This window comes from Spermophilus citellus, assembly GCF_964194105.1.
Source record: "Spermophilus citellus genome assembly, chromosome: 14".
NCBI lineage: Eukaryota > Metazoa > Chordata > Mammalia > Rodentia > Sciuridae > Spermophilus > Spermophilus citellus.
The window spans coordinates 68,006,754-68,023,397 of NC_138194.1; the positions used below are offsets into that span (position 1 = coordinate 68,006,754).

The 16,644-nt window shown below is 33.9% G+C and overlaps 1 protein-coding gene across 9 annotated transcripts in view; it reads left to right on the forward strand.

Moving 5' to 3' along the window:
* VPS13B (vacuolar protein sorting 13 homolog B) overlaps positions 1 to 16,644 on the forward strand; it is a 753,213-nt gene that overhangs the window by 348,984 nt on the left and 387,585 nt on the right. For all 9 annotated transcript variants that reach the window (XR_014018703.1, XM_081265611.1, XM_081265610.1 and 6 more), the window contains one exon: positions 11,000 to 11,220. Coding sequence is in view for 8 of the 9 variants with exons in the window: in XM_081265611.1 (XP_081121737.1) it covers positions 11,000 to 11,220 (221 nt within the window). In the remaining variant the exon portion in view is untranslated. The remainder of the gene's footprint in view (positions 1 to 10,999; positions 11,221 to 16,644) is intronic.

A 16,644-nucleotide genomic window follows, 5' to 3' on the forward strand; every position in this document is an offset into this window, starting at 1 on the left:
TGCAATTGCTGTATCATATGCCAAGAGTGTGTTCAGTTTTGTAAGAAATCATCAAACTGTCTTCAGAGTACCTGTATATGAACTGAATAGATATTCATGCATGTATGAGTTTGTTGAGATGAACCAAGCTACAGAGCTCAAAAAAAAAAAAAATGTAGTTGTACAATTTTACATTCTCAGTGCTGATCAATGTGAGTTCCTGTCATTCCACATCATCTGCAGCATTTGGTATTGTCAGTGTTTTGGCCTTTCTGATAGGTACGTAATAGTGTGTCATTGTTTTAATTTGTGTTTCCCTAATGACATATGATGTGAAATTACTCAAATAAGCATCTTTTGACATGCTTATTTGCCATCTGTAAACCTTCTTTGGTGAAGTGTCTGTTAAGGTCTTTGGCCCATTTTTAATAGGGTTGTTTGTTTTCCTTTTGAGTTCTATGTTGGTATATTTTATGTAATAGTCTTTTATCAGAGGTCTTTTGCAAATAGTTTTTCCTAGTTGGTGACTTGTCTTTTTATTCTCTTGACAATGTCTTTTGCATAGCAGACATTTTTAAGTTTTGTCAAATCCAACTTATTAGTCCTTTGGTCCTGTGCCTTTGGTGTCATATTGTCACACCCAGTATTATCTGAACACTCCTATTATCTTCAAGGTGGTTATATAGTTTTACATTTTATTTTACATTTGACTGTGATCCATGTTGAGTAATTTTTGTAAAGAGGGTAAGTGGGTAGTTTTTTTCTAATGAATTATTTGGTTTACATGACCTTAAGACCTTAAAAGTGTGTGTGTGTGTATGTGTGTGTGTGTGTGTGTGTGTGTGTGTGTGTATTTTTGGTGCCAGGGATTGAACTCAAGGGTTCTTAACCACTGAGCCACATTCCCAACCATTTTATTTCTTTAATTTTTTTTTTAGTTATAGATGGACACAATATCTTTATTTATTTAATTTTATGTAGTGTTCAGTATCAAACCCAGGCCCTCAAACGTGCAAGGCAGGTGCTCTACCGCTGAGCTAAAGCTCCAGCCCCTTTTTATTTTTTATTCTGAGGCAGAATCTTACTAGGTTGCTTCCAGTTTTGCTAAGTTTCTGAGACTGGCTTTGAAACTGAACTCGTCCTGCCTCAGCCTCACTAGCCGCTTGTATTACAAGAATGAGCTACAATGCCTAGCAAAATGTGTTTTTTCAAGTACTGATTGAAAAAAAAATCTAGCCTTGTCTTTTTTGAGTATTTTATATAAAGTTAGCATTTAAAAAAATCATTTTCATCTTAAAGTAAGAGGATTGTTAAAAAACTGTTAATAATTCTTTCATATTTTTTAGTGAATGTGGACTTTCACCATTTTATTTTATTTGTTTATTTTTATGTGGTGCCAGGAATCAAACCCAGGGCCTCACACATGCTAGGCAAGCACTGCACCACTGAGCCACAACCCTGGCCCTTTTAACATTTTATAAATCGTATTTTCCCAGGTTACATGGGAGGAAGATTGTTAAGTTATCCTAAAGTAGGGGTTCAATGACCTCTGAACGCCAAAGAAGAACATTGGAAGTAGTATGAAATGGGTAGAGTGTGCCAGAGAAAGGGTGGGATATATTATAGAAGGACATGATGGCAGCTCTGGTAACTTTACGGAAGTTGTGCTAAAACTCGGAATCTGGCCTTGGCTGTTTCCTTCTCTATTACCCTTTAATAAATAAATGCTTTTGAAAAGTAAATACTTTGTTAATTAAATTTTACATTTATTAAAGAATAATTTACATATAATATCGATACATTATAAGTGTACAGCTAGGTGATTTTAATTAAGACATGCAACCACAATCACTATATAAATTCAGCCTATTTCTATCACCCTAAAAGTTCTTTTCTTCTCATTTGTATTTATTCTTTGGTTCTACCTCCAAACCTAGGCAACCACTGATCTAATTTATGTCCACATAAAGTTGCCTTTTCTGGACATTTTAATATACTAGGAAAATTCCAAACAACTTATAGTCTTTTCAATCTGGCTTTGTTCGACTAATGTAATATTTTTGAAGGTTTCCCACAATGTGTCATGTGTTAGTAGTGTATTCCTTTTTATTGTTGAGGAATATCCCACTGTTTACTTATATCATATTTTCTTCCTTAGTTTACAATTCGATACACACTTTCATTGTTGCCAGTTTTTGTCTATTGTGAATAATGCTGTTATATATACTTGTGCATGTATTTGTATGGGTGAATGTTATAATTGATCACTAATAGTCTTTGAAGGGAAATAACTAGGCAGTGTGGTAAATTTATGTTGAATATTTCAGGAAACTGCCAAACTGCTTTCCAGATGGTTTTATGCATCATCAATGTGTTAGGGTCATTCCATGTTTCCTTGTCAACACTTGGTATCCTAGCCAATCTCGTAGGTGTATAGTGGTATCTCATTATGGGTTCAACTTGTGTATTTGTAATGAGTAATATTTATTTATTTACTTACTTACTATTAATGTATGTTTAGAAAAACGTCTATGCAAATCATTTGTCTATTTTTGAGTTGTTTTATTTTCAAGTTGTAAGAATTCTTCAGATTCTAGATACAAGTCTTTTCAGATTTATGATTTACTTTCTTTTTTTTTTAAAGAGAGAGAGAGGAGAGAGAGTGAGAGAATTTTTAATATTTATTTTTTAGTTCTCGGGGGACACAACATCTTTGTTGGTATGTGGTGCTGAGGATCGTAGGGACCACCCCACCAACCAGCAGACCTAGCTGGAGCCCAGGCTTAGGCATATAACCTCCACGCCAACCCGCATAGGAGCCTGGGCTAAGATTGGGGCCAGGACCATCCCACTGACAGGCAGACCCACGCCAAAGCCCAGGCTCAGGCTCCAGCCAGAACCCAGGACTGCCCCACTGACCTACAGACCCATGGCTAATCCCCTAGTACTGTCCCTCTGAAACTGCACAGGAGCCTAGGTCAAGGTTAGGCCCAGGATGGCCCTGCTGACCAGCGGACCCATGCCAAAGCCCAAGCCCAGCCCACCTCCATCTTGGGACACTTGTAGCCATTGTCTTAGCCCTCCCAACACAGTAGTCGTGACCTTGGGACAACAGATAGGGCCTGGAGGCAGCTGTATCTCCAAACAGGTAACCCACTCTTTCAGCCCCATCTCTCAAAGTGTTTGCAGCCATCTTTGGACACCCTCATTGCTGTCTTGAGTTACCTCTGCTATTACTACCACCACCTTTAGTTGCAGTAGCATTTATCCTTGGATACCGGGGACTAGAACTTCAACACCAAAGTGAGGTACAGGTAATATGCAGGAGATTATAGGGTAAAAACTGTAATACCTCAGATCCACACTGCAAGAAAGGGAGACATATAGAAAACATAAAAAACAAGGGAAGAAAGTGTCCCAAACAAACCAAGATACTACACTAATAGCATGCATGGACAATGCAGTGGATGAAATGTCAGAGAAGAAGTTCAGAATGTACATAATTAATATGATTTACGAATTAAAGAAGGACCTAATTGAACAAATACAGGCAAAAAATTGATAACTCCAACAAGGAGTTAAGAGAGCAAATACAGGCAACCATCAATCACACCAACAAAGAGATAAAGGAGCAAATACAGGTAGCAAAAGATTACTTCAAGAAAGAGATTCTGGGGGCTGGGGATGTGGCTCAAGCGGTAGCGCGCTCGCCTGGCATGCATGCGGCCCGGGTTCGATTCTCAGCACCACATACAAACAAAGATGTTGTGTCCGCTGATAACTAAAAAATAAATATTAAAATTTTCTCTCTCTCTCGTTCTCTCTCTCCCTCTCTCTCTCTCAAAAAAAAAAAGAGATTCTGAAAGAAAAAAAGAAGAAACAATCAGAAATCCTTGAAATGAATGAAACAATAAAAAAATAAAAACTCGATAGTCAAAGCATCACCAATAGACTAGATCACTTGGAAGACAGAATGTCAGATAATGTAGACAAAGTATACAATATTGAAAATAAAGTTGGCCACACAGTGAATATAGTAAGAATCAATGAATAGAACATCCAAGAATTAAGGGATAGTATCAAAAGGCCAAATCTAAGATTTACTGGGATTAGAGGAAGGCACAGAGATTCAAACCAAAGGAATGTACAATCTCTTCAATGAAATAATATCAGAAAATTTCCCAAACATGAAGAATGAATTAAAAATTAAAATACAGATTGCTAATAGGACACCAAATGTACAAAATTACAACAGATCTACACCAAGGCACGTTATAATGAAAATGCCTAGCCTATAGAATAAGGATAGATCTTAAAGGCCACAAGAGAGAGGAATCAGATTACACATAAGGGAAGATCAATTCATATCTCAGCAGATTTTTCAACTCAGACCCTCAAATCTAAGAGATCCTGGAACAACATATAACAAACTCTGAAAGAAAATGGCTGCTAACCCAATATCTTATATCCAGCAAAACTAACCTTCAGATTTGATGAAGAAATAAAAACCTTTCATGATAAATGAAAGTTGAAAGAATTTACAGTGAGAAAGCCTGTGCTACAGAGCATTGTCAGCAAAATTTTCCAGGAGAAGGTAATATTCCAAGAGAAGGGAGGAATTACACTAAAGGAAAGGCCAATCAAAGGAGAAACCAAGTCAAGTTAAAAACCAAAAATAAACCAAAATGTTTGAGAATATAAATCATGTCTCAATAATAACCCTGAATGTGAATGACCTAAACTCATCAATTAAGAGGCATAGACTGACAGATTGGATTAAACAAAACAAAACAAAACAAAAAGACCTAACAATATGCTGCCTTCAAGAGACTCATCTCATAGGAAAAGACATCCAGAGACTGAAGGTGAAAGGGTGGGAAAAAAATGTACCACCCATGTGGACCACATAAATAGGCAGGGGTTTTCATCCTCATATCAGATAAAGTAGACTCCAAACCAAAGCTAGTGAAAAGGGATAAAGAAGGATATTTCATATTGCTTAAGGGATTCATACAACAAGACAACAATAATAAATATGCCCCAAACAATATGGCATCTATGTATATCAAAGAAACCCTTCCCAACTAAAAGAACCAAATAGACAACAACATAATAATGTTGGGTGACTTTAATACACCTCTGTCACCACTGGGTACATCTTCCAAATGAAAACTAAACAAACTATAGAACTCAATAATACAATTAGTACATTAGACTTAACAGATATATATAGAATATTCCATCCATCAATGAGTGAATACACTTCCTTCTCAGTAGCACATGGATTCTTCTCCATGATAGACCATATGTTATGCCACAAAGCAAGTCTTAGCAATTACCAAAAAATAGAGATACTATCCTGCATTCTCTCTGACCATAATGGAATGAAATTAGAATGAATGATAAAGTAAAAAATAGAAGCTACTCAAACACCTGGATATTAAATAATATGCTATTGAATGATACATGGATAACAGAAGACATCAGGATGAAGATAAAAAAGAAATTCTTAGAGGAAAACGAGAACTCCAATACAACTTATCAAAATCTATGGGACACTATGAAGGCAAAGCTAAGTGGAAAGTTCATTGCATGGAGTTCATTGATTAAAAGAAGAAAAAGTCAACAAATAAATGACCTGGGAAAAGAGGAAGAAACCCAAAGTATCAGAAAACAGGAAATTGAAACAAAAGAATTTTTTGTTAAATGACAAAACAAAAATCTGGTTCTTTGAAAAAAATAAATAAAATTGACAAACCATTAGTCACCCTCACAAAAAGGAGAGAAAAAAACTCAAATTACTAAAATCCATGGTGAAAAAGGAAATATCGTGACAAACACTATTGAAATACAGAAGACAATTATAAACTACTGAGAAAATTTATACTCCAGTAAAATAGAAAACCTCGAAGACACTGACAGATTTCTAGAAGCATATGATCAAATCAAATTGAGTCAAGAAGACATACACAATTTAAACAGATCAATTTCAATCAAGGAAATAGAAGACACCATCAAAAGCCTATCAACCAAGAAAAGTCCAAACCACACAGATTCACAGCTGAATTTTACAAGACCTAATAAGAAGAATTAATACCAATACTCCTCAAATTATTCCATGAAATAGAATAGGAGGGAATCCTACCAAACTCATTCTATGGAGCTAGTATCATCCTGATACCAAAACCAGGCAGAGATGCATCAAGGAAGGAAAATTGTAGACCAATATCCCTGATGAACACTGATGCAAAAATTCATTGCATACAAAAACATATTTTAAAAAATAGTGTATCATGATCAAGTGGAGTTCCTTCTAGGGAGGCAAGAATGATTCAACAAATGGAAATCAATTAATATAATTCATCACATCAATAGACTTAAAGAATCATATGATTATATCAATTGATGTGAGAAAGCATTTGACAAAATACTGCACCCTTTCTTTCATATTCAAAACCCTAGAAAAAATAGGGATAGTAGGAACATACCTTAACATTGTAAAAGCTATCTATACTGTACCCCAGGCCAACATCATTCTAAATCGAGAAAAATTGGATGCATTCTTCTAAATACTGGAACAAGACAGGGATGCCCTGTTTCACCACTGTTATTCAACATAGCCCTTTGAAACTCTAGTCAGACCAATCAAATAGACTAAAGAATGTAAAGGGATACAAATAGGAAAACAAGAACTCCAACTATTATTATTTGCTGATGACATGATTCTATACTTAGAGGATCCAAAAATCTCCTCCAGAAAACTTCTAGAATTAATAAATGAATTCAGCAAAGTAACAGGATAGAAAATAAACAACCATAAGTCAAATGCATTTCTGTACATCATTAATGAGTCCTGTGAATGAGAAATTAGGAAAACTACATCACTCACAATAGCCTCACAAAAGTAAAATACCTGGGGATCTATTAACAAAAGCGGTGAAAGACCTCTACAATAAAACCTACAGAACACTCAAGAAAGAAATTGAAGAAGACCTTAGAAGATGTAAAGATCTCATATGCTCTAAGCTAGGCAAAATTAATATTGTCAAAATGGTCATACTACCCAAAACACTATACAGATTCAATGTGATTCCAGTTAAAATCCCAACATCATTCCTTATAGAAATAGAAAAGGCAATTTTGAAATTCATTTGGAAAAATAAGAGACCCAGAATAGCCAAAGTAATTCGTAAAAAGAAGAGTGAAGTAAGAGGCATCACAATACCAGACCTTAATCTATAGTACAAAGCTATAATAACAAAAATGGCATGGTATTGGCACCTAAATAGACATGTAGATCAATGGTACAGAATAGAAGACACAGAGACCAACCCACCTGAATACAGTTATCTCATACTAGACAAAGATACTGGAGAAAAGATAGCCTCTGCAACAAATGGTGCTGGGAAAATTGGAAAGCCATATGCAGCAAATTGAAACTAAACCCCTATGTCTCACCATGCAGAAAACTCAACTCATAGTGGGTCAAGGACCTAGGAATTAGTGTAGAGACCCCATGCCTAATGGAGGAAAAAAAATGGGCTCAAATCTTTATCACATTGAATTAGGCCCTGACTACCTTAACAAGACTCCTAATGTACAAGAAATAAAATTAAGAATCAATAAATGGAATGGATTCAAACTAAAAAGCTTCTTCTTAGCAAAAGAAACAATGAGTTTCTTTTGAAGAGAGAGCATACATTTTGAGAGCAAATTTTTGCCACATGCACATCAGATAGAGCTATTATGAAATTTTAAATTTGCTGTATAATATATCCTATATTATAAATATAGGATATTTAAAGAACTCAAAAAATCAAAAAATGTAACACCAAAACAAAACAAAACAACCCAGTCAATAAATGGGCTAAGGAGTTGAATAGACACTTCTCAGAAGAATTACAGTTGGTCAACAAATATATGAAAAAAAAATGTCCAACATCTCTAGCAATTAGAGAAAGGCAAATCAAAACTGCTCGCACCAGTCAGAATGGCAGCTATGAGGAATACAAACAACAGTAAACATTGGCAAGGATGTAGGGGAAAAGGCACACTCATACCTTGCTGTTGGCTCTGCAAAGTGGTACAGCCAATCTAGGAAGCAGTATGGAGAATCCTTGGAAAACTGGGAATGGAACCACCACCATTTGACCCAGCTACCCACTCCTTGGTCTATACCCAAAGGACTTAAAAACAGCATACTACAAGGACACAGCCACATTGATGTTTATAGCAGCACAATTCACAAAAGCTAAATTGTGGAACCAACCCAGATGCCCTTTAGTAGATGAGTGGATAAATAAAATATAGTATATATACACAATGGAATATTATTCAGCATTAAAAGTAAATAAAATCATGGCATTTGTAGGTAAATGGATGGAGCTGGAGACTATAATGCTAAGTGAAATTAGCCAATCCCCCAAAACCAAATGCTGAATGATTTCTCTGATTTAAGGATGCTGATTCATAATATGGTTGGGGTGGGGGCATGAGAGGATTAGATGAACCCTAGAAAGGGGAAAGGGGAGGGTGGGCAAGGGAAGGGGGAATGGGGGTAGGAAATACAGTGGAATGAGATGGATATTACTACCCTAAGTACATGTATGAAGACATGAATGTTGTGACTCTACTTTGTGTACAGAGATAGAAAAATCGTGCTGTATATGTGTAATATGAATTATAATATATTCTGCTGTCATATAACAAATTTTAAAAAATTCTCATTGTGAAGGTCATAAAAATCTACATGGGATTATCAAAATAGTACATACTTTTGGCCTATCATGGATGTATTTGAGGAAATATGTAGATTGTTATTCTGCCAGTGTTATATTATAGAAAGTTTAGATGTTTCTGTTTTTGTGTGTGTAAGTAGTACTTGTGCACTTAATGTGATTTGTATTTTTTGTTTGTTTGTTTGTTTTTTGTACCAAAGATTCCACACAGGGTCACTTAACCACTGAACCACATTCCCAGACCTTTTTTTGTATCTTATTTAGAGAGAGGGCCTTAAGAAATTGCTGAGGCTGGCTTTGAATCACAGTCCTCCTGGTTATCAGCCTCTTGAGCCACTGGGATAACAGATATGTGCCACTGCTCCTGGCTGATTTGAAAATTTTTAACAGAGCAATTAATTGACAAATTTTTAAATTTCATTTTAAGAGACTATGATAAAGCCAATTTTAATTTATTGGTCTGTTTCTGAAGAAGAAACAGGAACATATATCTGAGAATAGTGTACCGTCATGTCATTTGGGATTTTTTTTTTAATTTAACAAGTTTAAATGTAGTGTTCTTGCATACAACATAATCACTACTTAATTTCTTGGATAAAGTAGGGTTTGAAAAAAAAATATTTATCTCACTCTCAGTTTTAAAATCATGTATCTAAAATCATTCCAAATATATGACACCAATTTGGCAGAGATTTTATTTTGTAAATAGCATGGAATTTAATGTAAGTCTAAAAACTATTTTAGATTACAGATGATTTAAAGTTTATCATTCTTTCTTCAAAGAAAAATATTTTAAATCTTTAAGACAGGCAAAGTATCACCATGTTGACTGCATATTATTATTCAGTTAACATTGTTTTTAATTAATTTATTATGAACTACTGTTTAGCTAAATTTATTCTTGTTATCAAAATTTCAATTCAAAGATTCTTATTTTACACTTTTATGAAGTACATTTGAGCAGGACATGTTGAATGTTCATCCTGATGAGAATCTACCTGTGGAACCTGTTATCCCAGTGTATCTAATGAACATTTAGATTGCTTAAGTATATATTTACAGTATGATCCTTGTAGTAATTCACTTGGTATTTTTTCTTCAATGAATAAAGAATGTAAAATTATAAGAACAGTGTGATTCCCTGATCTTACTTCTGTCCTAGCACAACTATCAACTGTGAAAAATATTAATAATAGAAAGAACTGTGAAAAATATGAATAATAGTTATTGGAATGGCAGGATAAAATATATTACTCTTTAAAATAACATATATTCTAAATTATAGTGATTACTGAGTACCTCTATAATTAGATATAAATGTTCTCAATTTATTTTCAAATAATTCAATTATTTAAATAATTGAATTACTTGAAAAGATGCTATTACCCTATATAATGTTAAGTGCTGTCAGAATTGTAGTCCAAAATACAAGTGACAGGAATATCTGACATCACAAAAATAAATGTTTATAAATATTTCTTATACTGGATTTTTAAAAATTATTTTACAGAGTAACTTATTGTAGATATAATAAAAACTAAGATGTTTTATATGAATAATTTATATTAATGAAATAATTTTTTATAAATTAGTAAAAGAATATAAAAGAAGGAAAGGAATTTTGCTTTTAATACTGACATTTGAGTGTTAGTTTTATTATTAAGAGCATTTTATTTAAAAGGAACTTTTAATACTTTTGAATCATCCGGGGAATAATGAAATGTTTACTGAGTATTAGTAGGAGAGATAATTAAGTTGGTCTATAATAGAACCCAGACACCTCTATTTTAAGTAAATATCCTACACAATTCTGATACTGGTTGTCCAGAAGACCATAGTAGATTGTTTATTGTTTCTTCTTTCATTCCCTAGAAAAGTCTATGGTCATTTTTAGTCCTTCCAAAAATTACTGTATTCACATAATTTATGCCATTTTCTATGATTTTTTTAAAAGTGTGGTGCATACACCTCTGTTACACAGAACAGCCTACTAGAGCACAGTACACATGCATACATCTCCAACTGTTACACAATACACTCTCCACTGTTCATTTATTGTTTATGATATACATAATTGTTGCTATAGAAGTATATTCCTAAACATTTTTTAAAAGATAACTTAAAGGTTTTAACTTATTTAGCACTTTTGATCTGGATCTATTTGCTTTTTATGATACAGTGTTAAATTTTTTGTATTTCAAATATAAATAGTAGAACTTTTATTATCAAGTGACAGTTAACTGTATTTTTTAATGTGTGTGCCTCCCTATTTCCTTTAACAGGTGATGCTTTTCCATGGACCATCAACTTGCATCATTTCAGCATATATACCCTTATTGGAAAACAAGTGACACTTAGCTTAGTGGAACCTATGGGTTGTACCTCTACTCTAGCTGTCACATCTCAAAAACTACTTGCTACAGGACCTGATGCCAGACATTCATTTGTTGTCTGTCTTCATGTTGACCTGGAGTCCCTGGAGATAAAATGCTCTAATCCTCAGGTTGGTATTTTTCAATTATAAAAAGAGTGTTAAAATAATGTTTTAAAAACAATTGTCACCAATTTTTTTAAGGGTTTCTCTTCACGTATACCCCCCCCTTTTTTTTTTAAATTGGTCCATCAAGATCAGCATGGTTAGATTAAGAAATTGCTTTGAAGCTCTCTGAAATTTTGTAATTTAAACTCTTCTGAAAATGTAATAATGGCAGCATAAATGCACCTTTTAGCTGATCAAATGAAATCAATTCCAGATGTAATTGTTTTGATGCAATAACCAATTTTAATTATTTTAATGTTGCCAGCATTCTTAGTTGTTCCTTTTCAGTTTTTTTATTAGAGCAGTATAATTTTAAAAATAACTAAATAAATAGATAACTGAGAGTACAAAAATTTTGAAAATACAGTAAGCCAGCTTCATCTAATTGGCATTCATAGAAGAGTGTATCCAACAATAGTGGAAGACACTTTTTTTTAGGTCTGAATGATCTTATATTTAAAAGAATCACAATCATATAGAAGTGTGTTTTCTTACTACAGTTTACCAGTTAGAAAAACTTTAAATATCAGGATATTGAACAGTATACTTCCAAATAATTCAAGGGGCTAAGATAAAATCACTTGGAAATTAGAAAATGTTTGGATTAAATGATAGTTAAACAGGAAATGCTGTTCAAACATTGTTTAGAAAGAAACATAACTTTAAACAATTATTAGGAAGAATGTTTTTTCCTCAGCTATTTAAAATTCAGCTTCAGAAGGTTCAAAACAAGAATGAGATAAACTCAAAGCAAGTAAATGAAAGAAGATAATGAAGAAATGAACAGAGTTGAATAGAGCCACTGAAAAAAACAAATAAGAGGGAGAGAAAATTAAATCCATAAACTGTTACCTTTAAAAAGACAACAAAACTGACAATTCCCTACATAGACTGAAAGAGACTGAGAGATTACAAATCACCAATATTTGTAATGAAAGGGAGTTAACCCCATAGATCTTACAGATATTAAAATTATCATAAGAAAAATAAATAACTATATATCAAAAAATAAAACCACTTAGTTTCAGTGAAGTTTTCCCTGAGAAAGAACTATACCAAAATTGTTGTAAGATGAAACAGTGAAATTGAATAGCCTCTATCTTTTCAAGAAATTAAATGTAATGCCAAAACGTTTTGCATTAAGAAAAGTCACTAATATGGCAGTATGTAAAAATGTGATGTGTAACCGATGTGATTCTGCAATATGTATTTGGGGTAAAAATGGGAGTTCATAACCCACTTGATTCTAATGTATGAAATATGATATGTCAAGAGCTTTGTAATGTTGTGAACAACCAATAAAAAAAAAAAAGTAAAAAAAAGAAAGAAAAGTCAGGGGTCTGGGGTTGTGGTTCAGCAGTAGAGTGCTCACCTAGCACGTGCAAGGCCCTGGGTTCGATCCTCAGCACCACATAAAAATGAATAAATAAAATAAATAAATATATATATATATATATATATATATATATATATATATATTTTTTTTTAAAGATAGAGTGAGAGAGGAGAGAGAGAGAATTTTTAATATTTATTTTTTAGTTCTCGGTGGACACAACATCTTTGTTGGTATGTGGTGCTGAGAATCGAACCCGGGCCGCACGCATGCCAGGCGAGCGCGCTACCGCTTGAGCCACATCCCCAGCCCCTATATATTTAAAAAAAAAGAAAAATCAGGCCAACATGGGTAATGTCTATCAAATATTGATAGGAAAAAAATAACAAAAATTTTTGTACAGTTATTTCCTCAGAAACGATGAAGGGTCTCTGCCCTTCTGTTTATATGAAACCAGAATAACTTTAATACATCTAAAGAAAGGACTTTAAAAAAGAAGAAAGTATGATATCAGTATCCTTCTTAAATTCTAAATGAATATTGCTAAATAAAATATAATTGTATACAGAGGAACATAACAATCAAGTATGATTTAATGTTAAGAATGCAAGACTGGGGGCTGAGATTGTGGCTCAGTGTAGAACACTCGCCCAGTACATTCTAGGCCCTGGGTTTGATCCTCAGCACCACATAAAAATAAAATAAAGATATTGTGTCCAACTACAACCTAAAAAAAAAAAAAAAAAGGAAAAAAGAAAGAAAGAAAAGAATGCAAGTCTGGTTTAACATTAAAAATTATTCAATATTATTTTTTCCATGTTAACTAAATGAAGAAAGTCACGTGATTATCTCAATAGATGCAGTGAAATAACCTGTGAAACTTAATATCCATTTGTGATTTAAAAAAACTGTCAGCATATTACACACAACAGGTAAGTTTCCCAAAATTATAAAGGACACATGTGCAAGACCAGAAATCAGGATATTAATGTTAGATTTATGATTCATATCTGTAGTCCCAGCTACTCAGGAGGCTGAAGCAGGAGAATGGTGAAGTCAAGCCTAGCCTGGGTGATATACCAAGTTTTTGTCATACACACATAACATACCAAGATTGTTTCCTTCTGAGGTCAGGAAAAAGCTGAGCATTTCTACTTTCAACGTTATATATTATATAACACTAGCAGCCTTTCCAGTAAACCAAGCAAAATAAATATGGGCAAGGTAGTGTACTAGTTTTAGTCTTCTGCATGTGCACGCACGCGTGTGTACACACACACACAGTTTTACTAGCACCATTTGTTGAAGAACTTGTTCTTTCTCCAGTATTTTTCTTGGCACTTTTGTTGAAAGTAGCTTGGTTGTGTAAACATGTAAATTAAATTCTGAATATTCTTTTCTGTTCCATTTGACTGTCTCAATTTTTATGCCAATACCATGTTTTCTTAGTTACTATGGCTTCACAGTCAGATATTGTGATGCTTACAGCTTTTTCCTCCCACTTAAATCTTCTCTCTCCCTTAAGAATATATTTCTGTAACTTTTTCTTAGGTTCCTGTCTGATGACATCTTTTTCCTCAGTGAATAAAGATTAGAGGAAAAAAGTGTATGTCAATTTTTTTCTTTTTTAGATTTAAAGTAAGGTTTTTTTTTTAAATGAACACATGAAAACTTAAAATTCTAAACATTTGTGTACCTTGTGATTGTTGATACATGTATATATTGTGAAATGTTTAAATCAGATTAAATACATCTAACTCTTTACATGTTTGTTATTTATTTATTATGAAAATATTCAAAATATTTTCCTCTACTTTTTTGAAATACAAACTACATTATCATTCTATATGGTCACCCTGCCATATGTTAGCATATCAGAACTTTTTACTCCCTAACTATATCTTTGTGCCACCTACCAAATTTGCCCCCCATTCTCCCAGCAGCTCAGGAGGCTGAAGTAGGATATTGCAAGTTCAAAGCCAGCCTCAGCAGCTTAGCAAGGTGCCAAGCAACTCAGTGATACCCTGTTTCCCAAGTCTCTTGGAATCATGACTGCAGCAACTTCTAAGTGCCTGTGCAGTTGAGCAGAGTGAAACAACTTCCTAGGCCCCCCTGTGCAAGCAGGATTCCCCAGAGCTCTATCCTATTCCCATAGTCCTGTTGTCATTTAGTCCTTCACCTATAAAATTCCTTTCCCAAGTAATTTTTGCTTTTTCAATCTTGAGTCTGAGATGAGTGTGGTCCTGTTAGGCCATCTTTCCTATTTGTTTCTAGGTAAAATGCACACATCTCTTCAGTGACTATAATATCCTTCCTTAGCCTTGGTTTTACTTGCACTTTTCTGGCCCAAATCCAAGTTATTCAAATATTTCTGCTTTGCTTTCTGCTCTGGATTATTGCAGAAAACTTGGCTGAAAGCTGCCAGCAATATCCATGCTACCATCTGAATTCTGTGTTGCTGTGAAATTTCGCTTGCTAGATTTAGTCCTTCACCTATAAATTCAGCCTCACAGTTTTAGGACATGAGCAAAATGAAGATGACTTTTTTGCAGTAGTGTCCCATGAATGGCCCCTAGTCTAGAGTCTTCCTTCTTCTCTGAAATATGAGAACAATCTTCACTACTCATAGTCCTGTTGTCATCCTGGTTTACTGAGCTCTCACCAGAATTGCCCATTAATCTTTACTTAACAATGTCCTAAAACTTTTCCAACTTGCATCTCTCAACTTTTCAAAATTCTTCCCACAAACCAGCTCCAAAGTTTTCTGAACCATGTGGTCAGGTTAGTCCCATCCATGACCCCACTTGTGGGTACCAGTTTCAGTTTTCATCATCTTTTGTGTTGGTGTGTCCTAATGACGTGACAACAATTTAGAGGAGGAAAAGTTTATTTTGACTCCTGGTCAGTGGAGTCCACAATTGTGGGCATGAGGTGAAAGAAAACATCATGGCATAATGGCTTGGTAGAGAGAATCAGCTCAGGACATGTCAGCTACTCTGAGGGAGAGAACTTTGCTCTGCTCTCCAGGGATAAAATATGCCCCATAGGCATGCTTTCAGTGAGCTACTTCCTTCAGCCCCACCCTGCCTGCTTGTAGTTACCACCCAGTTAATCTATTAGTGCATTCTTCCACTGATTAGGTTACATTTCTCATAATCCATTCATTTCATCTCTGAACTTTCTTGCATTGTGTCACACATGAGTTTTGGAAGGATACCTCATATGTAAACTACAGCAGCATTTGTGTTCATCAAATATATTGACTTGTAGCTTTTTTTTTTAAGTCTTTGCCTGATTTTGATATAATAGTTGGGCTGACTTCATAGAAAGAGTTTGGAAGACTCTGTTATAATATTTTGGGACAATTTGAGAAGAATTTGTGTTCTTCCTTGAATGTTGAGAAGAAGCCATCTGATCCTGTGCTTTTTTTTTGGTGGAAGACATTACTGAATCAATTTCTTAGTCTATTGAGATTTTCTATTTCTTCATGATTAACTTTTGATAAGGTTTATGTGTCCAGGAATTTGTTCATCACTTTTAGGTTATCAAGTTTGTTAGCACATGATTGTTTATAATAATCTCTGATGATCTTTTGTATTTATGTGGTGTCAGTTATAATGTATCCCTTTTGTCTCTGTTATTCTTTATTTGAATCGTCCCTTAATACTTCTGGGTAAGAAAGGTACTGTTAAGTTTGAAGAAATAACTCTCTGTTTTGTTGATCCTTTGTATTTTTTTAAGTCTATTTCACTTGTTTCTGCTCAGATCTTTAATATTTATTCCTTAATTTATTATTATTTAATATTTATTCTTTAATGTTTATTTATTTTTTGTTTCTTTAAGATCAAATTTAGTTTGTTTGAGATCTTCATGTTTTTTTGATATAAGCATTGATTGCTATGAGTTTTTTTCCCTCTTGTCACTGCATTACCTGTTTCCCATAGGATTTAGTATGTTGTGTTTTCATTTTCATTTGTTTAAAGGAATATTTTTATTTCCTTCTTGATTTGTTCATTTCTTTGTGTTTTTTTTTTGAAGAGTAAGTTATCTAATTT